The sequence below is a fragment of the Leptonotus elevatus genome, chromosome 12 (genome assembly GCF_054856555.1).
Source record: "Leptonotus elevatus isolate MCC_2025b chromosome 12, RoL_Lele_1.0, whole genome shotgun sequence".
Lineage (NCBI taxonomy): Eukaryota > Metazoa > Chordata > Actinopteri > Syngnathiformes > Syngnathidae > Leptonotus > Leptonotus elevatus.
In genome coordinates this window covers 19,950,043-19,976,364 of record NC_141250.1, presented here as the reverse complement: position 1 = coordinate 19,976,364, position 26,322 = coordinate 19,950,043, and the positions used below count along the sequence as shown (strand labels likewise).

Sequence of the window (26,322 nt, the reverse complement as noted above, 5' to 3'; positions counted from 1 at the left end):
TTTAGTTTTTAGATTGACCATAAATTTAAACATGAAGGTATTTTTTTTTTTTTTGTCTAGATGTGCCCTGTGATTGGCCGGCAACCAGTCAAGGGTGTGGCCCATTTCTCTCGCCAAAAGTCTGTCCAGTTTCTAGATCTTATAAGCAGGGTTCGAGTCTTACATTAACAGCTGCCGGATGGCCTGAAGTTCACTGATGCTGTCTCAACTGGGCCACCGGTACAAATTTCATAGAGAACTCTTGTTTGTCTATATGAACCTCATTACTAACTTGTAACCGGTCCAGGGTGAACACTCAGCTAGGATCTGCTCCATTTTACCCAAAAGAGGATAAGTGCAATAGAAAATGGATGACCAAATCTTGTATCTCATTCGTGTCATTGGCAGCTCACAAAATGCAAATGCGGTCGAAGCGCAGCGCGTGGCTCAAAAGAGAAGTTACACAGGAAGTGACTTGGGTATACTGTAGCCGAGCCCACGTTGAAAATCCGCCGAAAAGCTCTTGACGAGACCTCGCCACTGGGCGACTGACATTTTGTTGCTCGCAGCGCTTTTTCCACAGCGTCAGGCTGGAGGGAGGAAGCCTGGGGTTCAGTCTGCTCAGGAGGATTTCGGCCAGGTAAGCCGAACAAATTGTCGTTGTCATGAAATCAAATGTTTAGTGATGCTTCCTCCTCGGTCACAATGTGTGTTTGGAAATAGGAAGCGTAGTTGCACAATTTTGGAGCACGACTTTAACAGTATGAGGTTTTGCATTGAACCTGTTTTTAAGTGCTTTTTCCATCAGGTGGATGCAATACAGGTGAAAAGTTGTATGGGTCCTTGAAACGTTCTAGTAGACTTGTGCACTCAAATTTATGCCAGTGAAAGTGATGTTAGTGGCAATTTTTTTTCCTCCCGATAAAAGTCCATATCAAATATCCTGTTGTCTTTTTCATGCATGTTAACGAAGGTGAAAAGAGAATCTTGCATGCTCACAAACAGAATTAAACACTGTTCTTGATTGCGTCCATTTAGGAAGTCTCACCAGTGCAGTAACAGTCCTCGAGCTCACTACGCCAACAACATGGGGTAAGGTGTTTCTTACATCCATCCAGCCAGTTTCTTAACCGCTTTTCCTCACGAGGGTTGCTGGAGCCTATCTCAGCTGGCTTCGGGCAGTAGGCGAGGTACACCCTGAACTAGTTGCCAGCCAATCGCAGTGTTTCTTACATACGATATGATAATAAAGTTTTGGTCTGAAACAGTCATTTTAGTCTTTTTGGCAGTCTCCCTTCAAAGATGGACTTGTCCTCGAGATTTTGTCTGACTGTCACCAAATTTGAACTACGGATGGATGACCCTTAATCGCGAAACCTTCGCATTGCATGTGGTCAGACTATGGCAGGGAAATTTGAAATGACAAAAGTAGAACACAAAACTCAAATACCACAACCTCAGAACCAGACCAAATGTCAGATCAAATTTATTTGCCACGTAGACTCTCCAAAAAAAAATAAAAAAATGTCAGGAGTGAAAAGAGCCAGAAATTTTGTCTTGATGCTGCCCCTTTTAGGGTCATTTCCAATTGCCCTTAGAATGTAAAAGAACTATAACTTTTTTTTTTAATGCACCACCCACACATTCACTTTTATATATATATATATATATATTATTTCATTCTACTCTATCGCACCTGCTCTAAATTTTAATGCACGACACACATTTGTATATACACTGGGTGGGGTCACATTCACGGTGTAGGGGCAGAGTGTGACAAACTCAGTAACAGGGTTAGTTCTCACTAGGCACGCTGACGTGACGACCGGGACCTTTCCCTGCCGGGCCTGGGGTTCTAGGGTGCCGCCCGTTCCTTGGTGCTTCCTCCTCTCCTTCGCTCTCACAGTTTAAAAAGAAGAAAAAAAGAACTAGAACATTTGAGGGTATTGCCAATTTGCCCCAGTGGCCAACCAGTGTCTTTGCCACCGCAGCGTCGGAGACGACAGCGGACAAGGGAGGCTGAGCCGCCGCTTTGCCCGTTTGAGCGGTAGGCGTCAGTCCAGGCCAGCAAGTCAGCCCGACAGATCTCCTGCGCCGCTCCCGGAGCAACCGCCTCAGCAAGGTGACCGGAATGGACTTGGAAAAACTCTCAATAAAAAGTTTCAAATAAAATTGAGAGATTTTTACTTTTTTTTTTTTTTCACCTTCCGTCCCAGAATTAGAAGGTCTGCTGCCTGAATGACGTTGTTGTCTGTTGTATTAGATGACAGGGTTCCTCTGCCAGACCCTGTCCCACCTCCAGCACCAGTTCCACCTCAAGTTCCGTGCCCAGCTCCGGCTCCCCTTCCCCCGGCCCAGACAATGCCTCCCAAACGGCCCGACAAAGCTACCAAGCCCAAACTGCCCCCTCGTCCTCTTTCCAAGGTGTTCAGTAGTACTGAACACGGCTCAGCTGTATTACAGGTACAACCCAAGACTCTAGTCTAGAGTCTAGGCTGGTCATCTATCATTGTCTGGTTTTTATTTTACAGGGTTTGAATGCTTTCCGGGCGAGTGACATTCTGTGCGATGTGGTGCTGGTTCCCGGAGACAGTCAGGAGACTTTTCCTGTGCACAGAGTCATCATGGCGTCATCCAGTGACTACTTCAAGGCCATGTTCACAGGTGAGTCGTCTGCTGCGAAATTGATAAGAAGCAAAGTAATCATATTTGTACACTATTTGAGGTGGTATGCGCGAGACGGATATGCGCGAGATCAAGCTACATGGCGTCACCAAGTTGGGCCTGACGAGCATTTTAGACTTCATCTACACGTCCAAAGTCAGCCTGGAAATGGGCAACCTCCAGGACACCCTGGAGGCCGCCAACTTCTTGCAGGTCATGCCGGTACTCAACTTCTGCAACCAGCTTCTGAGCAGAGAGGTGAGCTTCAGGCCACTGCATCAAATTATTTTACAGAATCAACAGCTCACCTGCTGCATCTCCTCACGATTCAGATCACGATTGATAATTGCGTGGAGGTGGAGAGCATCGCTTCTGACTTACTCCTGGAGGATTTGCATAGGAACGTTGGTAAATAAGGAGATAAAGTATCATGGATTTGGGTTAAAGTGCGTTTTCTTTACAGTGATGTACTCGGACAGGGAACAACTTGCGGCTCTGCAGCCACATTTGCCTTTTTCATCACTCTCCTGTGGCTCCCTTTGGAGCTCCAAAAAAAAAAAGTCTAAAAATATATATATAATTTTTTTTTAACCTAAAATATTATTTAAATGGTAATAATTTAAAAAAAAAAATATATATATATATATATAAGTTAAAAAGAAAGGCATAAGGTGGATGAAAAAGTTATTTTTTTTAAATACCTAATAATGTCCAAAAAGGAAGAGGAAAAGCAGAAATGACAGAGAACTGAATTTAAAAAATGCAGAAATTCAAAAATTTACCATAAAATGTCACATAATTGACAGCAAAAAGGACAGATTTTTTTTTTTTTTAAAGATAGCCATAAAATATCCAAAAAAGGAAGGAGAGGCAGAAAAATACGGTATGTCCATAAAATTGCCACAAATGTCAGAAATTTGACCGAAAAGTCAAAAAATGTATGAAAAATGATCCAATCCAAAAATGGAAGACTAAGACTAACGCACTGTTTCCTTCATCACAATGTTCAAACGTTTTGCGGCTCCAGACCTTATTTTTGTTACTAATTTGGCCTAAAATGGCTCTTTTGACAGTAAACGTTGTTGACCCCTAAGCCAGAAAATTAATCGATGGACGGACCAATTATAGCCCATAAGAAAGTTTATTAACCATCGCTTTTTGTCTTTTTTCCGTAGCTGAGTTTGTGAGCCTCAACCTGTCCGCCCTGATGCAATGCGGTCGCTACCTGCAACTCTCCGAGAAAACCATCACAGGAGTCCTGGCCAGCAACTCTCTCAAGGGCTTATCCGAAATGGAGCTCTACCACATGGCCAAAGGCTGGCTGACTCACGACCCCGCGGAGCGCCGCCATTGCGTCTACGCCTTGATGCGTCACATCCGCTTCCCTCTGATGAGCCCCTCCGACCTGATCCAGATCTCCCATGAAGAAGACGACCAGGACGGGGAGGGCGGCGACTCCCTGATGCGTTCCGAGACCTCCTGCGTCAACCTCCTGCTGGAGGCCAGCAACTATCAGATGATGCCCTTCATGCAGCCGACCCTCCAAAGCGAGCGCACGCGGATCCGCTCGGACGCCACCCACATCGTGGCGCTGGGCGGCGTCATGCGGCAGCAGCTGGTGGTGAGTCGTGAGCTGAGAATGTACGACGACAAGACGGGTCACTGGAGAGCCCTCAAGCCCATGGAGGTGCCTTGCTACCAGCACGGCGTGGCCCTACTGGGCGGCTTCCTCTTCATCGTCGGAGGTGAGGGCGCCAAAACATCAAGTTTCAACAAAATTGAAGACTTTTTGTGACGTCACGCTGTTCTTCTCAGGTCAGAGTACTTACGACACCAAGGGCAAGACGGCCATCGATAGCGCCTACCGCTACGACCCGCGCTTCAACGTGTGGCTTCAGATCGCTTCACTCAAAGAGAAGAGAACCTTCTTCCACCTTAGCGCTCTCAAGGGAAAACTATACGCCATTGGTGGCAGGAATGCAGTGGGAGAGATTGGTGAGCGAATTATTTTTTCCCCAGGGTTGTTCTGAAGTTGCGCTTTGTCGTCCAATCTGAACTCATTCACTCCCGGCCGTTTTCACTGAAGCAGCCCCCTTCACTCCCGGCTGTTTTATTGGATTTTGACCGATTTTTGCAAGGCTCGCAGAATATCGTGTTCTATTGCTATAAAAGCATGTTTCCGTTTTGCACCAATTAGCATTAGAATATAGCTAAGTTTCATCATTATTCACATTCCTGGTGAAAACACGGGCAAAAAGAGCTTGTTGCAACCTAGCCCTAGTTGATTTCTTATACTTTGCTGCCACCTGCTGGTCGTTCTTTGAAATAACTACCATTGCCTTAAGCCACCACTTCATGTTAGAAGCTGCATCAAAGCCTTCTGTTTGCTCTAGCATAAAAAAAACAAATAAATAAAAAACTAATAAATACATATTTGGGGTGAAGGACAAAGTATTAAAAAACATATTTACACGTTTTTGGGTTTGAATGAGTTAAACTACAGAAAGTCGTCAACGCCAACTTGACGGCCAACTATTTTCTGCGCAGACTCGGTGGAGTGCTACAACCTGAAGACAAACGAGTGGGCCTTTGTGAGCAGCATGGCCGAGTCTCACTATGGGCACGCCGGGACGGTCCATGGCGACATGATGTACATCTCAGGTAACACCAATGAAACGTTAAAAATGTAGCATCGCGACAACACAAAAATATAATTGGCAGCAAAGATCAGGAAGGAAATGAGTCAAATGTGGTGTCAAGGTGGGCGCTCAGCAACAATCGCATTTGCATCCAAAACAAACGAAAAAGCCATACCATCAAATGCAGCTCGGCCAATCACTGCGCAGCTCATAAAAAGATTCTCGTGTCCTTGTTCCACATTCATTGTTCCGTTGATTTCAGTGATATATTGAACAATGTGATTATTGCAATGGCAGGCTATTTCTGGCAATCCATAAAGTTGGTTGAATTTGTCAAAAACACTCACAAAAAAGGCCTTTTGTTTTTTTTGTTTGTTTCTCAATGATTGTATGCTACGTTAGCTGAGCCTCTACTTTATTTATTTATTTTTTGCATTATATCCTTAGCAAGAATGACCCCCCCCCACCCCCCGCACATTTTTGGTGTCTTCCAAACCCTGCAGACATAATATAAAACATTAGACATTAAAAAAGGGAACCTCCACTAAAGTGACTGTAACTGTTGATCAGAGACATTGCGGCGGCCTTGACTTCTCGTCCTCACAGAGAAGGCCTTCTTGTCTCCAAATAAACACAAGCGGGACATTCAAGGCTGAGTGTGGGAGGTTGGGCAGCTGAATCAAAGCAGAACGAGCAAGCGTTAAAAAAAAAGAAAAAAAAAGAATAAAGTTCGTTGAAGTGGTTTTCTATAAAACCCTCCTGTTGTGTGGCGGATCTCGTTGACCTACTTTAGAGCTGAGAATTCGACATTTGAAAAATACTAATAATTTTTGTTTGTACGAATACATTATTTTTTAATATAACATATTCAGTGTGTTATGTTTTAATTTAAAACAAACAATTTGTTTGAATGAATAAACATTTTTAAAAAAAATATAAACACAGTATATGGTATATTATTGAATTTTAAAAATACAATTTGTTCAGCATTAGCATGTAACTTTCTTTTTTTGTGGCATAAGAGTGCTCGACTTGACTTTTTCTCCCCAACCGCTTCCTGTCACAGCGGCAGCTTGTCAATGTAGACGCTCACAGCCTCGGCCCACCACAGGAAACAGGTGTCTGCTCACGATAGCAATGAACACAGATGATGACAGAAAGTTCTCACACTCTGTCCAGTCCATATACCTGTGTGGTCCACAAAAAGATTTTACTTCCGCAAATAAGCAGAAGTAAAGAAGTAATCATTCTCAACATACTGTAGTTGCGGATCGAGTAGAATGTCTTGCATTTTTTTGCGTTCAAATTTACAATGTATTAAAAAAAGTATCATGTAAATGTTATTTTTTTGTATTACGCAATTCTTCCTCTATAGAGTAGTCAACGTTTTGGTGCTCTTGGGTGCCACCTAGTGTTCACGGGGGCCCAAAGCAGGCGCTCTAGTTATCTTATGCCTTGGTCCAGTTGGCTGAATCCCGCTTTCCTATCATATCACCAAGGCGGCATCACCCACGACACCTTCCAGAAGGAGCTGTGGTGCTACGACCCAGCGGCGGACGCGTGGACGCGGCGTGCCGACATGACGGAGCTGCGCGGCCTACACTGCATGTGCACCGTGGGGGAGCGCCTCTTCGTCATGGGCGGCAACCACTTCCGGGGCAGCAGCGACTACGACGACGTGCTGGGATGCGAGTACTACAGCCCCGCGCACGACCAGTGGACGGTGGTGGCGCCCATGCCGCGGGGTCAGAGCGACGTGGGCGTCACCGTCCTCCAGGGTCGGATCTACGTGGTGGGCGGGTACTCGTGGAACAGCCGCTGCATGGTGGACATCGTGCAGCGCTACGACCCAGACAGGGACGTGTGGGACCGTGTGTTTAACATTTTAGAGCCTCTGGGCGGGATTCGGGCCTGCACCATGACTGTTCATCTGCCCGAGGGGTCGGTGGACGAGGCTCAGATCCAGGAGGTACCCTTGCCCAAAGGCGAAGACTGACATTTGCTCGCAGTCAGGCAAAATCTCCAGGACATCTTTTTCTTTGGAAATGGTCACATCAAAACAAAATGGCAGCTCCTCTTCTTAAGACTTTTTTATGGGTCTACTTGTGAGAGACATGGTGATCACATTTTGTGTGGCTGAGTGACATAGTGTGGCTAAATTTTAAAAAAAACTACCAAATGTACATTTTCACCAGGAGAGACCGACGTCGAAATGAAACCTAGAATGGCGATTTGGAACCAAAATGGCAGTGGGTCGACTTGTGACAGACTTGCCTACCAAATAAGTCAAATTAACTTTGTGGTTGAATCTTCAACAAAACTGCTAGGAAGAACATACCTTCTAGATTACCCTAAAATTGCCATTTTTGAACCAAAATGGCTGACTTCCTGTGCCTTCAGGCATGGTTTCTTGAGGTTTTTTTTGTTGTTGGTCTTCGCGTGTTAGACATGCATTCCAAATTTCATGTTGGTAAATGAATTTGGCTTCAGGGGCTCCATTTTCAAACAGCCAAACATTTTTACGAGGAGGAATCGTCCTGCTAGATGACCCAAAAATGGCCAATTTGAGCCAAAATGGCTGACTTGCTGGTTCTTTTCAACCATGACTCTACTTATGATAGACATGCATACCAAATTCCATATTGTTAAATGAGTCTTGCTTTGGGGTCCGGATTTCCTCAAATTCACTACTTCCAACCCAATTTTTATGTGGTCATGCACCAAAAAGCCAAAGAAATGAAACAATGTTCTGTTAGAACCAACGAGAAGCCAGAGGGAATGTGAGCACCATGACGATTTTCCCTCTTTTTGTAATTTCCTAAAATGAAGGTCATTTGCGCAACATGGACAAAGCGCGGCACTGTAGCTCATTTGAAGCTCGTTACGCCCCAAACATCAGGTCCCGTCATGAGTTTGGACCTCTGCGAGCTTGTGGTCACAAAACCAGTGTTTGTATCAATTCCTAAGTCTTGGTTTCTTGATGTTAGCTGACATGTCAACGTCACATTCGCATCATTGTCTAAATGCTAGGTGGCTACATGTTAGTATTACTAACATCAACATCAAGAGATTTGTCATTTGATTTTATTTTATTTTTATTTTTTTTATTTTTTTTTAAAGTAGCCAATATCATGAGCGTAAACCAAGCTTCCCGTTCTGTCCAAGTGGCCATGTTGTCAATATGAGATGCAAATAAAGTTTTTAAAAATGAACAAATCCTGAGTGCGGCATCCATTTATTTGCCTTCTTCTTTGTCGTTTGTGTGCTTTCGTCACGTCTGTTTCTTGTCTGATTGGCTAGCTCAGTGGTTCACAGCCGCGGTCCTCGAGTACCCCTCTCCAACCTGTTTTCCATGACTCCCACAAGCAACACAGGTATTTCAAACTATCAGCTAATCAGCAAGCTCAGCATGAAGCCTGATAACGATCTCCAGCTGCGTTGGCTGTGGAGACAGGCTGGCGAGGGGAACTCGAGGACGATCAGTCACTCAGTGTTGACGTTTACGTTTGAAGTTTCTCTACCATTACATCGCCGTGCTAGGTGGCTAGTAGCTACAAGTTAGCATTGCTAACATCAACATATTAGACAACTAATTGCCTGGTCTCGTCACGTGTTCCCTACTCTTGCATCTTGATGCTAGGCGGCTACATGTTAGCATCACTAGTACCAGGCAATGATATTTTTTAAGTATTTCTCTTTTAATATATTTTTTAAATGAGCCAATCTGGATTTTCTTTCATTTACACACACACACACACACACACACACACACACACATTTCATTAGATGTGTTCGTCCTTCAGCTGATAAGAGCGCCGACATCTGACGGGGCCAAGGACTCCAAACAAAGCAGCACACAGAAAGTCGCGCACAAGTTAACGTCTCTACTTTTATTTTTATTTAAAAAAGAAAAAAGGTGAGAGTGTGTCAATATTGCTGTCCAGTTAAAGGGAAAAAAACACCATCAAGGCCCAAATTGAAATGTCATTTCCAAGTAGGATTTGAAAATAGAGTTAGGGTTTCAAAGTACAGTTAAAAAAATTCATTTTAAAACAAAGGCTAGGATTTGGGGTTTGCGATTTCATATTTTACTTTCAGGAAAAGGTTGGAGTTCAAATTAAGTTTTAGGCCCACTGTAGCCAGGGTGACAGTTTCGAAGTAGGATCTCAAACCAGGGTTAAAAGTAGGATTAGGGTTTATAAAAGTATCACATTTAAGCATCTTCAATGAATTCTTTTTTTCCTTTTTTATCAGCAGATTCCTGGCAGCCAGACTGAGCACGGCCCCTCCCCTCCTGTAAGTATCCTTGTCCATCCTCCACATTTGTCTTATAAAAAGCAGTCCCGCTCTTCTTGGTGACGCTCATCTTCCCTCAAAGTCCCGCTTCTTCTTCTTGTCTTTTCTTTTGTCAAACCTGTGGAGGATCTGCAATGTCCCTAGACGGTGACGTGTGCGCGGTGACGGGAGCGTGCGGCTTCCTGGGAAAGACGCTGATTAGGATGCTTTTGGACCAGGAGAAAAACCTCAGTGAGATACGACTCATCGATATCAACGTCAACCAGGAACTGCTTGAAAGTCTGGAAGGTAGCAAAAAGGGTCCGATTTCACACGGTTTGATGTCTCATGAGTATCTGTTTTTTTTTTGCTTTTGTGTACAAAATGAAAACAGATTATAAAAAATATATATTCTCATATGAAAATAAAAATATATTTTGTACAGAAAATTAAGATAAAAAATTGTCATATTAAGATAAAAATAGAGATTAAAAAGAACTATTAAAAAATTTATAAGATAAAAACATTTGTTTAATTAAATTAATATTTATTGTATTTTTTATAATTTCATTTAAATAAAAAAGGTTCTGCTATTTAACATTTGCGATTAAAAAAAAAGAAATATATGTATATATTTATTGATATATTTTGATTTTTCAAAGAATACAAAATTGGAAACTTTTTTTTCGAAGAAACTTAAAATTCTGATGGAGAAAATACAGGTATGTTTCAGATGATAAAGATTGAATTTATTTTCATGGAAAGATGACAAGCTGCTGTATGTTTTGATACATTTTGAAATGTTTTAAAAAGATTGCCCCCCCCCCCCCCCCCCCCCCCACACACACATTACATGTTTTGGACTACAAAAAAAACTCAGATAAAGCTAATCGTTTTTATTATTGTTATTGGATATGTTTGAGGGGACAAAAGCTCAAAGATCCAATGATTTTTTGCTTGGTCTAGAATTTGGATGACTCTTTCTTGCCTCTCATATTCGGCGGAATTTTCTGCGTTTCAGAAAGCCGAGGCAACGTCCGGCTGACCGCGTTGGAGGGCGACATCAGAAATGGCGACTTTGTGAGAAAAGCGTGTCGGGGGGCCACGCTGATCTTCCACGTCGCTTCCATCATCGACGTCATCGACGCTGTGGAGGCCAGCGAGATATACAGCGTCAACGTCAAAGGTGCGTGCGCCAGCAACGGTTGATGCTAGGCTGGGGCTAACCGAGCGCTCTCCTTCCTTCCTGTCCACACTTGGGCACTCGAACGCACCACGGCATTCATACCAAAACCCAAATTATTACTCACAAAAAGCTGTTCACGATAGATGCTGAGAATCAAATCAAAGCCGCGTCAATGGAACACAAACAGGAAGTAGCAAACAAAATAAAAGCAGTCTGCACCTCTACAGTCGTCTGAGCCTTTCAAAATAAGAGCTAAAAAAAAATCCCCAAAAGCTTCTATTGCAAGTTGTTCAACACTGTTTAGCTTTTTGTGAATAAAATAATATTCAATTTCGACCAAAGTTGCTGCTCTCTTTCTGTGAACAAAAGTGGTACACCAAAAACTTTAGTCCAAATTTTTCACAAAATGATTATTATTTGTATTGCAACTGAGAGTACTACAAGCCAACGGTAAAGCAGGAAGTACTGACCTATCAAAATAATAGTCTGTTTTTACGCTTACCTTTTCAAAATAAGTGTCACAAAAAGCCCCAAAACCCTAAAATGTGAATCATCATACTTTTTGTGGAACAGCTAAAAAAAAAAGTGCTAGCTTTTTCTAAACAAAGGTTGCACAGTTTGGAATTTGATCGGCAGAACCGAGAGAAAAAAGAGTCTTTTATGCTTTAAATGACTCAGTTCCTTTGAAATGAAGTGTGACATGCATCCAAAACTTTGGTCCAACAAAATTGCTCACAAAAAGCTGCATCTTACGAGAGCCAACAGTTGTAACAAAAAAAACAGGGACTCCAAATTTGGGGCATCCATCTTTTGTTGCGCAAAAGCTGGCACGCGGTTAAAGCTCCGTTGGTGTTCCAGGGACCGAGAACCTCCTGGAGGCGTGCGTCCAGGAGAACGTGGCGTCCTTCATCTACACCAGCACGGTGGAGGTGATGGGCCCCAACCTGGAGGGCGAGCCGGTGGTGAACGGCCACGAAGACATGGCCTACCGCTCCTCCCTCAAGTCCTCCTACAGCAAGACCAAAAAGGAGGCCGAGGACCGCACCCTGAGCTACGACGGCGAGCCCCTGCCCAACGGCGGCCGCCTGGCCACCTGCGCCCTGAGGCCCATGTACATCTACGGCGAGGACTGCCGCTTCCTGCTGAGCCACATGGCGGACGGCGTGCGCAACGGCGACGTCCTCTACCGGATGTCCCTGCGGGACGCCAAAGTCAACCCGGTCTACGTGGGCAACGTGGCGGCGGCCCACCTCCAGGCCGCCCGCTGCCTCCGTGACCCCGAGCGGCGGGCGCGCGTGGCCGGGAAGTTCTACTTCGTGTCGGACGACACGCCGCACGTCAGCTACTCGGACTTCAACTACGCCGTCATGTCGCCGCTGGGCTTCGGCATCCAGGACAAGATGCCGGTGCCCCTGCGCCTGTTCTACGTGGTCTGCTTCCTGTGGGAGATGGCGTGCCTGATGCTGCGGCCCTTCCGGCGGGTGGTGCCGCCCATCAACCGGCAGCTGCTGACCATGCTCAACACGCCCTTCAGCTTCTCGTACGACAAGGCCAAGCGCGAGCTGGGCTACGCGCCCAAGTACACCTGGCAGGAGGCGCGCAGCAACACCACCCGCTGGCTGGCGCAGCAGCTGCCCGAACAACGAGAGAAAATATGGACCAAGTAAAAGCACCGTGGCGGGAGTTTCGACATCAAAGAAAGAAAAGCGCAACTCCCTCGTTAGCCTGACTTAAAACATGATGAGTAAATGGAGTTGATTCCCCTCAAAGAAAGAGTACAGTGAATTGAAAAACACAAAGAGTTAAAACATTTTTAAAAAGTGACGCATAACTCCCTAACTTTGTAGCCTGATTTTAAACAACAAAATAGGGACACGAGAGTTCATATCAAGAAGAAACGTACAACTCCCTTGCTAGCCTCACTTAAAACTTCAAGAAAAGGTAGTAAGCTGAAGTTTGAAAACATTAACAAGGAGCGTAAAGAGTTAACTTGTAACAATAAATGTGGTGTCAGCCATGGATTTGTATATTGACTGTTTTTGGTCAATATTTTTTCCCCCACCCATTTTCCCAACGTTTTTTTCCAATGTATTTCAATGGGTGTCAGTTATACGCAAATGTTGGCTATTCGCGGGCCCACCCGGTCTCTCTCCCCTGCGAATATATGACAGTGATTCTGTGCTAATTTTGTCAAAACGATGGCGACCCAGAAGTAGCTTGAAATTGTAAAACGACGACAAATCTGAATTTAAGTATTTTACAGGAATTCATTTGCATATAAGAGTACAAAATTACCCCCCAAAATCAAAACAAAGCACTATTGATACAACAGTTGGTGAAATACAAATTTGCAATACCTTCATGTTTGTTCTTCCATTGAGGCTTCTTGGCCACCGTACAATTTGGCAATTTAGCTTGTAATTCAGGGGCGGCTTGGTGTTGTTTTTTTGTTTTTATTGTGAAATATGGTTAAAATGAGTATTTTCAGCGGAAGCTCTCATACTACTTCCTAATTTTTATTTTCAACTAATTAAAATGAGTATCTACTCAACTTTAATTGTGGTCGTCTTGTGTTTTTTCCCCCCTGCGCCCCGTACACTGTCGATTGCGGGGGCCGCCATCTTGTTTGTTTACCCAGTGACGTGACCTCAAGCGACCGATCAGCCGCGACTTTCTGAGAACCCCAACAACCAATCGCGTTCGTCCCCACGCGCATTTCGGACGTGAGTTATGATGCATTAAAACACACCCACGCATTGTCGTAAAACGCGAAACTGACCGTGTCCGTGACAGTTGTAGTTGTTTTATGGGAAATTTTGTGGTTCGTGGGTGCCCGTCGCCGGTTGTTGTGTGACGCCTAAGCCGAAAGCCGATCAGCCTGGGCCACTGAGCAGCTGAGCACCGCTAAGCTTCCATTAACTCCAGGAAATGTGTCCCCCCGGTAAAAGCGTCCTGCTCTTCTTCTGTCTTCTGCTGGTTCACTCGGTCCAAGGTACGTCAACCTGTGCCTGATAGTTTGCCCCTCTCGTGGACTTGTCAATGCGATAACCAAAATATTAGGAACACGTTGGTGACGTTTTTTTTCAGGCGTACGAGCACAGTTTTAAATAAAAAGAAATACAATGAAATTAATAAATCACAAATAATAAATTCTAACATACAGTTAAGGTATAATGAGATACAGTCATGATAGAATGAATAATATATAACAGCAAAACTTATGTATATTTTTGTGTCGTCCAAAATAAATACACAAATAAGAAAAATACGAACATAATAATACAACAAAAATTATCAAACAAAAATATATAATAAAATATTGTCATACAGTACAAAATGAAGTCCATGCATGATACATTAAAATTTAAAATAAGTGTAAAAAAATGAAATCAAATCTCAATTTATGCAATCATATATACAAAAAAGAATACATGCATTAAATATGTATTCTAGCTCTATGAATAGGAAATTATAAAACTGTATGAAATAAAATGTAAAAAATATATATATAAAAATAAAATACATAACGTCAAAAAAACTGGTAGTCAGAGTAGTCAAAAATACATTTATAAAAAATATTGAAAGAACAACGACACAACTGCAATAAATCAAACTAAATAGAAAATATGACTACAACTTTGAAACTAGAATACATTAATAAATACCAAAAAAAATAATAATAATAAATGACTGTCATATTCATCAACAAACGAATACCTAAATGAATAATAGTAAGAAATTATGGTGCTAGAAAAGGGAAATAAATCAATAAATAATCAGAATAAAACAAATGACTAATTAACTAGCAAACCATTTAGTTATAATAGATACTAGTCAAATTCTTCATAACTGGTGCACCATTCTGATATTTATTGAAGTCATGTCGGATGGGTTGTTTCACTGGATTAATGCCAAACGACCTCACTTCAATCATGGAGGATCTGAGGCAAGGGCGGACGAGTGCGCCAACGTGAGCAACACCACGTGGCAGCAGTACCGCCAGCACAGGCAGCAGCGAGCACAGCCGCGGGTTCGCTACCTGCTGATGACTCGAGAGCGGCTGGGCTGCGCACGTACCTTCCGCCAGGTGCGGGGGAGCGCCTTCAACGTCACGCGGCCCACCAAGGTCATCGTGCACGGATACAGGTCAGGGAGAAGCTCCGCGTCATTCATGATATGATATTTACAAAAACACGTCGGGTCAAATCAACCAGTTGGTTTTGGTGTTTGCAAACGAGTCGTCTCTGAACATTTTTCTGTCGCTTGAGAGTGACGCGTCTTTGATGTTTTACGCTCGGGCAGGGCTCTGGGCAGCAAGCCTTGGTGGGTTTTGGATCTCGCCGAGGCGCTGCTCGCGGTGGAGGACGCCAACGTGCTGATGGCGGACTGGGTGCACAGCGCCTCTTTCGCGTACAATCTGGTGGTGGACAACTACAAGGAGGTGGCCCTGCAGATCTCCGTCCTCGTCAACGGGCTGCAGGTCACTTGCAAACACAACTCATAATTGCAATTTTGTTACAAGGGATTTATGACCCTTGTGTCCTAGCGTAGCCATTTTTGCCTCTTGATTTATGACATTTTTTGTAACATTTTTTCACATCATTTTTTACTTTCATCTTGTAACAGACTTTCTTTTTGTGACATTGCAAATTTTTATCTCGTGATTTATGACCTTTTTACAACCTTTGTGTCTTGATTTATGACTTTCTTGCTACATTTCTACAAGTTCCTTTGAATTTCTTCTTGTTCCAGTATGACGGTTTCACAAAATGTATTCCATCACATACTTTGACTTTCCTTGTTACATTACAAATTGTTTAGCTTTCTTTGTGTAGCAACACAAATTGCAACTTTTTTCACTTAATTATTCTTTTCTTAACATTACAAATTTGGTCCTGTGATTTATGACTTTTTTCTTGTAACATCTTTTTTTTTTTTTTTTGCCAGTGCTTTATGACTTTTTTGTACCAGTATAATTAGTCCTCGTTGTAACATTCTATTTCACTTCTTCTTGTAACCTTAGACCTTTAAAAAAATAAAATAAAATTCTGACTTTCTTAAACAGAAAGAAGGATGCAAGCTGGAGTCGTTCCACTTCATCGGCGTCAGTTTGGGGGCGCACGTGGCCGGATTTGTAGGAACGCTCTTCGAGGGAAAGATCGGACGAATCACGGGTAAAATTCAACAAGAATTTGTTTGATTATGAGTGAGATTCAGTTCTTTTACTGCTGTTGTTTTCCAGGTTTGGACCCGGCTGGTCCCATGTTTAAAGGTGCGGACACCTTCGACCGCCTGGACCCGTCTGACGCGCAGTTCGTGGACGTCATCCACACAGACTCCGACTGTAAGACCGTAGCCGTATTCAATCCATAAAAATCAATTGGAAGCTTTCGTTTTCTCCCATTGTCGATAATGTTTATTATATAAATGTGCTTTAGATGTGGAAACTAAAACACAAGTAGGACCGAACATTTACAAAAAGCGGTATGTTAATGAAGACTTAAAAAAAAAATTTTGTGCTGTGTTGAAGACACTAAAATTGTCTTTGATCTTTACAAAAAAAATGTCAGTTTTTGAGAAACCTTGACATTTTCTCTTGATGTTTTCCAAATCTTGCATGTATACGGTATTGCATGTCCTTACATGTCTTGCAGACTTTGGCATCTCCATCCCGGTCGGCCACGTGGACTTTTTCCTGAACGGTGGAAATGACCAGACGGGATGTGCACGATCTCGCTTTGCCTCTGGTGAGTTTGACTTTATGATTAACAACTGTGGGAAAAAAACAAATCGTAAACATGGTCCTGCCTCTTATGTCTCCGAATGTTGAATAAAGGCTTCTTCTTTTTTTTCTTTTTTTTTAAAAATCAAATCTGGTTAAAGGTACCAAAAAATGGATCTGAACCGTACTACTTTCTTTCACCTTTTAAAACAACTATATTTGGCACACCTTTTTTAATTTATGAGCTGAACTACGCCACTTTTGGTCCTCCTCAAATATACTACTCCTTGACATCATTTTGAACCATATCACTTTTGTGCATTTGTATTTCTTGGCATCCTTTTGACCCATACTACTTTTTGGCACCCTTATAAATCAAACTTTTAACCCATACCATCCTTACAAAACATTAATTTTGAGACTACTTTTAGCATGCTACCTTTTGTCACCACTTTGAACCAAACTGTATTGATTTTCAGCACCCTTTTGAACCCTATCACCTTTCGTGTGAATTTGTCAGTTTTGGGCTTCTTTCCAGTGTACGGCTATGTGATTTGTGACCACATGAGGGCGCTGCACGTGTACATGAGCTCTCTGAATGCTTCTTGCCGGCTGAGCGGCATTCCCTGTGACAGCTACCAAAATTTCCTGCAGGGACGATGCCTCCACTGCGATGCCTTCCGGGGAACGTGTCCTGCCATCGGTCAGTGAGTCACATTAAATTAAAAAAAAAGATCAAATGGCAGAACACAGAAAGCCGATTTCAAATTTCATTTGAGAATATTATTTAAGAAACTACAGAAGCGTATTGCATTCTCTTGAAAATAACTCCTGTTTTTCGGACAAATCTTGTTGGGGAGCTTCGTTTTTGTTGTGTAATTCTTTTTTAATTGTATTTTTTTCTGTTTTACTGCATTTTTTTTCTGTCAAAAAAATCTGAAAAAAGGGGAAACAAATATTCAGAAAAATAGGGGGAAATTTTTCAAAAAAAAATTAAGAGTACACTTAGTCACTTAGAGTGGTTTAAAAAAAAAAAAGAAGAAAACTCAAGCAAGGTACAGCTTCTGTTTTTCGAAAAACAAATGTTTTTTTTTAAATAAAGATTTTCTGAATATCCCCCACCAAACTCATCCCTCCCGTGTTTCAGAATATTTTTTTAATGACAGAAACAAAATACTCAGTAAAACAGAAAAACATTCAGGGAAAAAAGAACATTTAAAAAAATACACAAAGAAACAACGCTCCCCGAACAAATTAGTCAGAAAAGGTGAAAGCAATATGCTTCCGTAAAAAAAACAACTCAAGTAAAAATTTAACTAAAAACGTATAATATAAATATATAACGAACCAATACAATACACAGTACAATTAGAAAATGTACATCTAATTAAGCATGTCTTCAAGTCTTTTTTTAATGTCAATATTTGGCAGATATTTAATCGTGTGCGTGCGTGTGTCTTTCAGGTTTGTCCGAAAAGTGCGGCATCACTTTATCTCCCCTCCCCACGGAGCAGAGGTTGTTCCTCCTCACCACGTCTGGGCCTCCTTTCTGCGGTAAGACTCCGTCAACTTTATGCGCTCAAAGTACATTGCCGATGTTGCCTGCAAATGCGCACTTGAGGGCTCCCACCTGATGAGTGTCCTCATGCGGATACAAAAGTAAAGCCGACGCGCGAAGGCTCTCCTAATTGCGGCACAAACATCAAAGACAAAGCCAGAGGGGAAATGTCATTAGTCAGCAGAAGCGAGCTAATGAGCTCCTTTGCTGTGTGTGAGTGACCCTGCGCACGCAAAGGCAAAATCAATCGCGTGCTCGCGCGCGCTTACCACAAGAACAATTCAAAGTCAAACAAAGTCAAGCAGAGCAAAAAAAAGAAGAAGAAAAGAAAAAAAGAATTCGCTTAACGCTCTCTGCTGCCATTTTTTGGGACTCTTGGAAAACGTTCATTTTTGGCGCCATTCCAAACTATACCATGTTTTGGCACCCGAGGAATGTTGTTGATGTTCATCTCTGGTTTGTGCTGCAGCTCATCACATCCTGCTTTTGTTGGAAGCGTCCGCTCTCACGAAAAGCGCCGAAGTAGAAGTGACGCTGACCACCGGAGACCAGGAGACAAAACGACGACTCCGGCTGTGGGTACCACCACTTTTTGAAAAATATTTTCATTGGGCTACCAAAGTACAGCGATGCACTATAGAAACCCTATCAGTTTGATTTACTTCAATACGATAGTTGAGGTTCATTAAAACTCATTCACTGCCATAAATTCATAAGAAAAAAAAGATTATTAAAAATTAGGGGCGACAGGCGATTAACATTTTTAATTGTAATTAATCGCATGACTTCACTGGTTAGCTCACGATTAATCACAAATTTGATATCTGTTCTAAATGTACAATAAAAAAAATCTAGGTTTTCATACTTTTGTGAACAAAAGTGCAAAAAAAATTAAACTAATAAAAATAGTTAAAATTAATGTTTGACGTCTATAGCCGTCAATGGCAGTGAATGAATAGAAAAAGAAAAAAGACAACATTATTAAAAACTTGGGCCGTCAGGCAATTACAATTTGTAATCATAATTAATCGCATGACTTCACTAGTTAACTCACAATTAATTAAATTTTATATCTGTTGTAAATGTACAATAAAAAAAATCCTAGGTTTTCATTCTCTTGTTAACAAAAGTGGAAAAAAATGTTAAACTAATAGAAATAGTTTAAATGAATTTTTGACGTCTATAGCCGTCAATGGCAGTGAATGAGTTAACGGGTACAAGACCAACTGATACATATCGTGTGTGGTGTGCCAGGATTTCCACTTATTCTAAACCTTGAACTAGGCTGCACCACTAAATATGATAACCATCTGAATTCAAGGTCCACTGCACGTCCCTCTTATCCTAACAGTCATCACCTTCTCCACTGGCCATTTGTAATGGTGACATCCTTGAGGGAGGTAATAACTGTCTGCGTTGACAAACATGTGTGTGTGCTTTAGTCAAACAGACACAACGGTGTACAGGGCGATGTTGGCTCACCCGGTGGCGCTGTGTGAGATCCACTCCATCACCCTGAAAAACACGGGCGCTCTCTTCTACCGCCAGAACGACATCCACCTCAAGTCCATCTGTCTGTCCCAAATCGCCACAACCACGTATGTCGAGACTGAAACTTGCACCTCTTTTAGCTTGGAGTTTTACATTAGGGTGGCTGCAATGTGCATGCCAGACCACTAGATGGAGATGTTTTCCAAATGTTAGATGGTAATGCTCAAAAAGTCTACCGTGTTATCTAAAAGCCCCAAAATATAAATAATAATACAAAAATAATAGAATTTAAAAATCATTTGGAGGGTAGACATTTGTTGCTAGGCAGAGTTCAAAAGCAAATGATCAAGATTAGAGAATACTTGTTGCTAGGCAGAATTCACACATTGCTAAGCAGAAATCACAATTATTTGGGGGATGGGAACATTGGTTGCTAGGCAGAATTCATGGTAAGCACAATGTTGGCACAATAAGTTACACTTATTTGAGGAAGACGCTTGTTGCTAGGCAGACTTCACATGTTCATTTGGAGGGGAAGATGCTTGTTGCTTGGAAAAATCTGAATTATTTGAGGGGAAACAGTTGGTAGTCAGATTTGACAATCATTTAGGTGAGAAGACACTTGTTGCTAGGCAGAATTGACAAGTATTTGTGGGGCAGATTTAAATGTAATCCAAAAAAAAAAAATCGATTTTACGTTTCATTGACACGACACTGTTTGGCAGAATTCACAATCATTGTGAGGAAGAACCATTCGAACGTGGGGACAGACTTGTTGCAAGGCAGAATTTAAGGAAAAATATTTTTCTATTTTGTTTTCAGGCGCGAGGTGCCACTGTGCGTGAACAACATCAACATCCGGCGAGGAGCTCCATGGTCACATGACTTGGTGCAGGTGTGCAGCCACTTCTAATGCCCCCTTCAGGGACCAAAAACTGTGAGGGCGACAAGAGAATGGAGCGTCGCAGCAAAATGGAGACTGTGGAGTAGGCAAACATTAGCATGTTTATGTTATTTTTTGTAATTTCTATCCTTGAATCCTCCAATGAATGAACAATGATCTGTCGATTTTTATGCGAAAGGAGACTGAGGGCAGTAAGAAAACAGGGCACTGCAGCCAAGTGGAGACAGTGGAATGGGCCAAGTTAGCATGTATGTTTATTGTTGTCATTGTACACACATTTACATCCCAAAAGAAAAACAGCTTAGCGTAGCCTGTACATGAAGCATTCCAGGAAGCAGACAGTCCTAAAGAAACATTTCACTTCACACTGACCAAAAACTTTATGGAGAAATGTTGGCCCCGTGTGGTAATAAATCAACTGTAATTGGACAATTTCACATGATATGAATGTATGTACTATGTTCAGTAATATTAGTAACCCAAAAAACTTGCTAATGGCTAACTATGCCAACACAATGAGTTTTATTTACAGATGAAGCACTCCATTTCTTTCCTTATTTTTTTAACAAAATAATACTAAATGAGCAAAAGTGATGTGTGAATCGAAACAACAACAACAACAACAACAACAAAAAGCTGTGGTCCGAATAGTGAAAGTCTTAGAATAAGTCAAAAGAAGAAAATGGCATGGTCAGAGTTTGGGAGTGTCGGTGGGAGCGAGCGGCGCTCGGCTCCTCTGGAAGCGAGCTGCTCCTCCGCCCATGTCGCCCCCTGTGGAGACAAATAGGAATTACACACATTTGGACGCCGCACACTTGGGAAATCTTTTAATCCACAAAACTCAAAGCAGGTAAAATGGCGTCCATTTTGCTAATTGGAACAAGTTAATAAATAAGCACACCCCATTCATCAATTAACACAATCTTTTATATATATATGTTGTATTTTTAAGAAGAAAAAAAAAACTTTTTTATAGTTTTGTTTATATTTAAAAAAAAGAAGTAATTTTTGTCTTTTTCCTGAGGGATTTTTTGAATTTTATTTTAAGTTAAAAAAAAAACTTGCCAAAAAGTCAAATTTTTTCTGAAAAAAATGTTTTTTAGGACAAGTCGTGTGTTTCAAGGAAAAAGTTGAATATTATCCTGCAACAATGTTCAGAAAACCGGTTTCTGTTTTTTTTTTTAAAGACACATTTACAAAAACAAGAAGAAGAAAAAAAGTTGTAACTTTCCTAGCAAAAAGTCTTGTCAATATATTGTTATTGTTAGTGTCAAAGGTGGCATCCATGCACAAAAGTTCCCATCTGCTCCACCGCCCAGGTGCAGTACTTACATGTATCTTAAGCGGGTGAGCCAGTGTGTTAGCTCCGGACCCCCTCGCGCCCCCTCTACCTCAAATAATCCCTCTCACTGCCATAGTCGGTTAAGGAGCCCGCCATGTCGGTAAAGTCCTCCAGGACCAGGCTGGTGGAGTCCTCACCAGAGGGCAGCTCCGGGTCGGACGGCCACGGCCTTCCGACGGGGGTCTCATCCCGGCGTCCCCGGTCGGGGTCGGACTCCCGGCCAGAGGGCCGGTCGGCCCGTTCGGGGGCCTCTCCCTCGCTGCTTTGCGACGAGGGGGCCAGCACGTGGTAGAGGCTGGGCAGGCGGATGTCCAGCAGGACGCCGCTCTTGATGTAAAGCTTGTTGTTGAGGTTGTACAGCTTCTCGGCGATGTCGTAGCCGAGCATGACGGCGAAAAGGCGGCACACGTATCGCTCCTTAGACATGAGGGAGAACAGGCGACGGCGGCGCCAAGACACGTAGCGGCAATCTTCTTCCGCCGTCAACGTCACCTGAGAGGCAAACAAGCGCCTTTAGAAAATGTAAAGCATTCTGAAATGTGGCATGTGACCTGTTTGTGTCTCTGGCAATCTGGGTCAGAGCCAGAAAACGGCGCTACCTGAAACTTTCCATCCTCGTTGGGCCTCAGGGACTCCCACTCGGGCGAGTCCAGGAACTGGTGTCGGTGGATGTAGTGCAGGAACTGACCCTCCAGAGATACGTTGATCCTGACATCAAGAGTGACAAGGTTAAAAAGGGAAAGTGAGATTAGAGAGCTGGAGGTCAGCCATTAAGTCCAAATATTTGCATAACGATCTCCACGGGGGGGGACGAAGAAATAATGTCCAGCGCGGTGAATATTTGCTGCGTCAAGCTCCGTTTGTTCGTTTGCCAGAGACGATGGATAAAGTCATCAGGACGCACTCCTCAGTCGGGGGGGAAGATAGGAGGCTTTAAAATAATCCACCGGCTAAAACTGGATCGCATTAAAGATTCCCTCTTTCTCCTTCATCGTTGAATGTTGCAACATCTGATCTGCTGCTATCTCTTCTCGGTCACTTTCACCTGAGACAACCTCACACAAGGGGGCGAGTGCAGAACAAAAAGGTTCTCGCAAAAGATGGAAGTCCCACTACAGTAAATCGTCATTTACCTGTTTTATTAATAAATATAATTTCCTAGTTAGATGAAGTGATTCCCAACCAGGGTGCAATTACAACATCTGATTGTCTGAATAATATTTCGCAATTACAATTATATCTCGTTTATCCATCTATGCTAGAGACGCAGTGGCAAACAGAACAATTACATGCCCTACCACTAGATGGCGAAAGGTACGGCAATCTGATTATGTTGCGTTTGTGGAATTTAAATAAGCAGAAAAATCCGCCTGTTTGTATCCATTTTAGAGGGCGGCTATTTTGCCACTTTGCTGCCGATTGAAAATGACATCACAGTGCCGAAGTGCTCAAGCTGCATTTCCCACCTTCCTCGAATGCAGCATCAGATCACATGACCAAACCCAGAAAACAGGTGAACCGTGATTGGTGCCCTTAAGCACTGGGATGTCATTGTAGTTTGACGGCAAGTAGCAAAATGGCCGCCCGTCAAAATGGATAAAAACAAAGGCAATAGTAATCAGAATGCCGTGTTTAGACTTGTGGGGGTGCTTAGAACATAATTATTGCAAAGAAGACAGGCCAACATTTCACGTTGAGATGCAATCATTATTTCAGTATTCATCCTTTTTGTGACATTTTTGTTTGGTAGTAATCTGATATTTTTTCAATGCGAAATGGTTGCCTTGGCTCAATAAAGGTTGGGAAGCACTGTTCTGGTTAACTACTTTTTTTTATTTTTATTCCATATGAAGCACCGGGGAACGAGAGTACTTGCTTTATTTTGCCAATTGGGAGCTGCTCGTTGCTCCTGACCTCCCCAGCGTGCAGCAAATGGGGCCGAACAGGAACCAGAAAGAGAATGAAAATATCCCCGCGGTGGGCACCAGGGTTGCTTCAAACATCTGTTCGGGAAACCTTCCAAGTACACGCTGACGCTGTAACAGCAGATTAGCGCTTTTGGGATGAGCTGACCCCCGTTGTTGCCGATGCACTTTTGTTTCCTAACATAGAAGAGAGTAAATGAAATGCCGACTCGTGTCACACGCTTGGGACTCGCTGGTACTTTACAAAAAGCAACAACACGGCTGCTTTCCCTCCTCCTTATTATTAATTTCTGCATTATTTTCTAGACAATTTGAATCACGAACTAAAAACACCTTGTCAAACACTTTTAAATTTCTCTTACGTAGCTATCAAGAGTAAGACGTCAAAATTAAATAGACTAAGTACTTGTATACCTTAAGACCCGTGGCCCTGAATTGGACCAGAAGAATAGAAAAGCAATGGTTTATGACCACCTTAGTTTATAAATCAACTCATCCATCTCCGGTACTGCTTATCCTGTTCAGGGTCACAGCTGGCGTCTATCCCACAGTGTGAAAGATGGACCGGTCACATCACCACACTGGGGACCGGCGAGATACGAGGTAACATAATTTTTTGAGTGCGTTGAAAAAATACAGAAAAATTTGTCGACGCTGTGGTAAGTCGTTAGCACCAACTTACATGCTAAGAGCTACGGCTAAAAAAAAAAAAAAAAAAAATCATAGGCTATATCTGCTCTGCGGCGCCAAAAACAACAGCCTTTGTCTTACAAATGTTCATGGAGAGTAGCCTACATCGTGCAGTGACGGACAAAGGATTTAAACATCGGGAAAATCAGTCGAAATGAGTGCACTTATTGGAACAGACCGTGTTTCTGATATCCACAATTATACAACCTGTCGGCAGCTGCTAATCGTTCTTCGTTTCTGTCTTCTCCCACTGCACTGCTAACGGCCAACCAGAATAAAAAAAAACAGACTTGAAATGGTCTAAGATTCACAGGGGATCATATAGAGCCTTGACACCAGCTCCAGTCCAGGTTTACTGGTCTAGGCAGGAAGATTATAGTTGTGTTAGCTATGGAATTAGCATTGCATCGTGTCATCACAGTGTTTTTTTCTCAAACCTGCTCTTGGTACATAAAAACGGGCAACCTGTAAAACTACACTACTTCGTCACCACTTTGTTTATGCCGATGACATTTTATAATTCTGGGGGAACAGAACCTTCGAGACTACACTTGAGAAGTTCAGACGATCTTCGGTGAGCTTTAAGGCCACCGACCAGGAACACGTACCAATTCATGACCCATTATCGTCATCGGAGTTGACATTCTGCGGTTTTTTATGCCCGACGCCATTCCTGAGATAACCCTTCGACTTCTTCAGGATTGCGACTGGGATCTCAAGTGGCCCCCAGTAGGTGTCTTGATGCTAGGGTGAACTTCATGCTAGTACTGGGGAGCTCCAGATGTTGGGTGTCAGGGGAACTGGCCAGAAACCAAACCCGTATGGACTACAAGTATCACTCCATCCAGGATGGGGATCACCATTAGGTGCCAAGATCCTGGCTGGGAACTAAAGCTGTTCTGGGTCCCTGGAAGTCGGCAGAACGTACCACTACTACCAATGTGAACCGACTCCATAGACTAAATGGTACAGGAAAAAAAAACAGTCGACACCCACCTGCCAGACAGCAGAAACGAGAGCTTCTCGATGGGCGTCTTGCCCTCCACTGCATACGTCTCGCCCACCTTCATTTCCAATACCTTGTTCTCAAAGGCGCCCGCAATCTCCTTGAAGACCTGGACGGGAACCCCCAACGGGAGGTAGACGTCCTGGTAGAGGGCGGCTAACTCCTCGCTGGGCAGGCCCTCCTGGCGCAGGCGGTACAGCAGGTGGCAGATCTGCAGCAGGCAGGCCAGAAGTAGCAAGAGGTTCCAGGTGACCACGTCGGGGCCGCACACCGTCATCCAACCCCACAGGGTCAGGCAGAGGAAGGAAGGCGCCAGTAGACCGAAGATGAAGAGGCACCCGTAGGCCCCGCTGCCGCCCATGTAGCCCAGGAACAGGATCGTGTTGCCCAGGTGGTAAAGAGCCCCCTCGGTGTTGTTGCTCCAGCCATCGCATACAGGGGCAGCAAACAGGTTCTCTAAGAGGCTGGGGTTCTCCAAAGTCATGTCAGGAAAGGTCGGGAAAAGTCAACAATCCAAGTTTGTTCCCTCGGGAAGTTCTTCGGGCTCTGTTACAGTTCTAGCACAAGGTCCTGCTATCATTATGCGTCTCCTTTTCCATCTCTGGTGAGGACTCTTTCAGCTCAATCGCCAGCCAGCACTGTGGAGACAACAGCTGGAGGAGGGCGGATAAGCCGGGGAGGAGGAGTAGTCGTGGTGGGAGTGGGGGGGGGGGGGGGGTCGTCGATATGGAGTCCCCACAAGGATCACCATGTTTGGAATTGAAACCCAAGGAGGACACGAGTGGCCGACAGAAAACAGGCCCGCTACTTAACATAACAGCCAGAGAGGGGCAGGCAGGAAGTGGGAAGGACTTTGTCGCACTGTGAACTCTCCAGAGGTTCTGACGGGCCCAAAAAAGTTCTTGTGTTGTTCATGTGTCCGTTCTGTCTTGAACGGGGCC

The 26,322-nt window shown here is 43.2% G+C and overlaps 4 protein-coding genes across 8 annotated transcripts; 3 read left to right on the top strand and 1 right to left on the bottom strand.

Moving 5' to 3' along the window:
- Positions 1-46: 46 nt before the first annotated feature.
- Positions 47-8,455, top strand: LOC147164962 (kelch-like protein 9). The gene is made up of 11 exons (XM_086091410.1): positions 47-619; positions 1,018-1,071; positions 1,971-2,101; positions 2,243-2,442; positions 2,511-2,643; positions 2,705-2,901; positions 2,976-3,051; positions 3,819-4,388; positions 4,459-4,638; positions 5,191-5,304; positions 6,782-8,455. The coding sequence occupies exons 2-11, from the start codon at positions 1,067-1,069 to the stop codon at positions 7,276-7,278; spliced, it is 2,103 nt and encodes a 700-aa protein (XP_085947536.1). The 5' UTR covers positions 47-619; positions 1,018-1,066; the 3' UTR covers positions 7,279-8,455.
- A 91-nt stretch (positions 8,456-8,546) lies between these two features.
- On the top strand, positions 8,547-13,300 carry hsd3b1 (hydroxy-delta-5-steroid dehydrogenase, 3 beta- and steroid delta-isomerase 1). Of its 3 annotated transcripts, none has more exons than XM_086090838.1 (5): positions 8,547-8,656; positions 9,537-9,578; positions 9,705-9,866; positions 10,579-10,743; positions 11,602-13,300. In XM_086090838.1, the coding sequence occupies exons 3-5, from the start codon at positions 9,713-9,715 to the stop codon at positions 12,408-12,410; spliced, it is 1,128 nt and encodes a 375-aa protein (XP_085946964.1). In that variant the 5' UTR covers positions 8,547-8,656; positions 9,537-9,578; positions 9,705-9,712; the 3' UTR covers positions 12,411-13,300. The 3 variants fall into 3 exon arrangements, with proteins under 3 accessions (XP_085946964.1, XP_085946965.1, XP_085946963.1); XM_086090839.1 differs by having other exon boundaries at positions 8,557-8,656; positions 9,540-9,578; XM_086090837.1 differs by lacking the exons at positions 8,547-8,656; positions 9,537-9,578 and having other exon boundaries at positions 9,607-9,866.
- A 75-nt stretch (positions 13,301-13,375) lies between these two features.
- On the top strand, positions 13,376-20,860 carry pla1a (phospholipase A1 member A). Of its 2 annotated transcripts, none has more exons than XM_086090836.1 (11): positions 13,376-13,735; positions 14,682-14,889; positions 15,046-15,223; positions 15,809-15,917; positions 15,986-16,087; positions 16,398-16,490; positions 17,004-17,168; positions 17,930-18,019; positions 18,493-18,598; positions 19,466-19,621; positions 20,337-20,860. In XM_086090836.1, the coding sequence occupies exons 1-11, from the start codon at positions 13,672-13,674 to the stop codon at positions 20,425-20,427; spliced, it is 1,362 nt and encodes a 453-aa protein (XP_085946962.1). In that variant the 5' UTR covers positions 13,376-13,671; the 3' UTR covers positions 20,428-20,860. The 2 variants fall into 2 exon arrangements, with proteins under 2 accessions (XP_085946962.1, XP_085946961.1); XM_086090835.1 differs by having other exon boundaries at positions 16,986-17,168.
- On the bottom strand, positions 20,656-26,066 carry popdc2 (popeye domain cAMP effector 2). 2 transcript variants are annotated; one of them, XR_015096650.1, is made up of 4 exons: positions 25,372-26,065; positions 22,360-22,468; positions 21,751-22,252; positions 20,656-21,189 (listed from the first exon to the last, which is right to left on the bottom strand). XR_015096650.1 is itself a non-coding variant. In XM_086090840.1 (4 exons), the coding sequence occupies exons 1-4, from the start codon at positions 25,863-25,865 to the stop codon at positions 21,110-21,112; spliced, it is 1,038 nt and encodes a 345-aa protein (XP_085946966.1). In that variant the 5' UTR covers positions 25,866-26,066; the 3' UTR covers positions 20,656-21,109. The 2 variants fall into 2 exon arrangements, 1 of the variants encoding a protein (XP_085946966.1); XM_086090840.1 differs by having other exon boundaries at positions 21,898-22,252; positions 25,372-26,066.
- Positions 26,067-26,322: the final 256 nt, after the last annotated feature.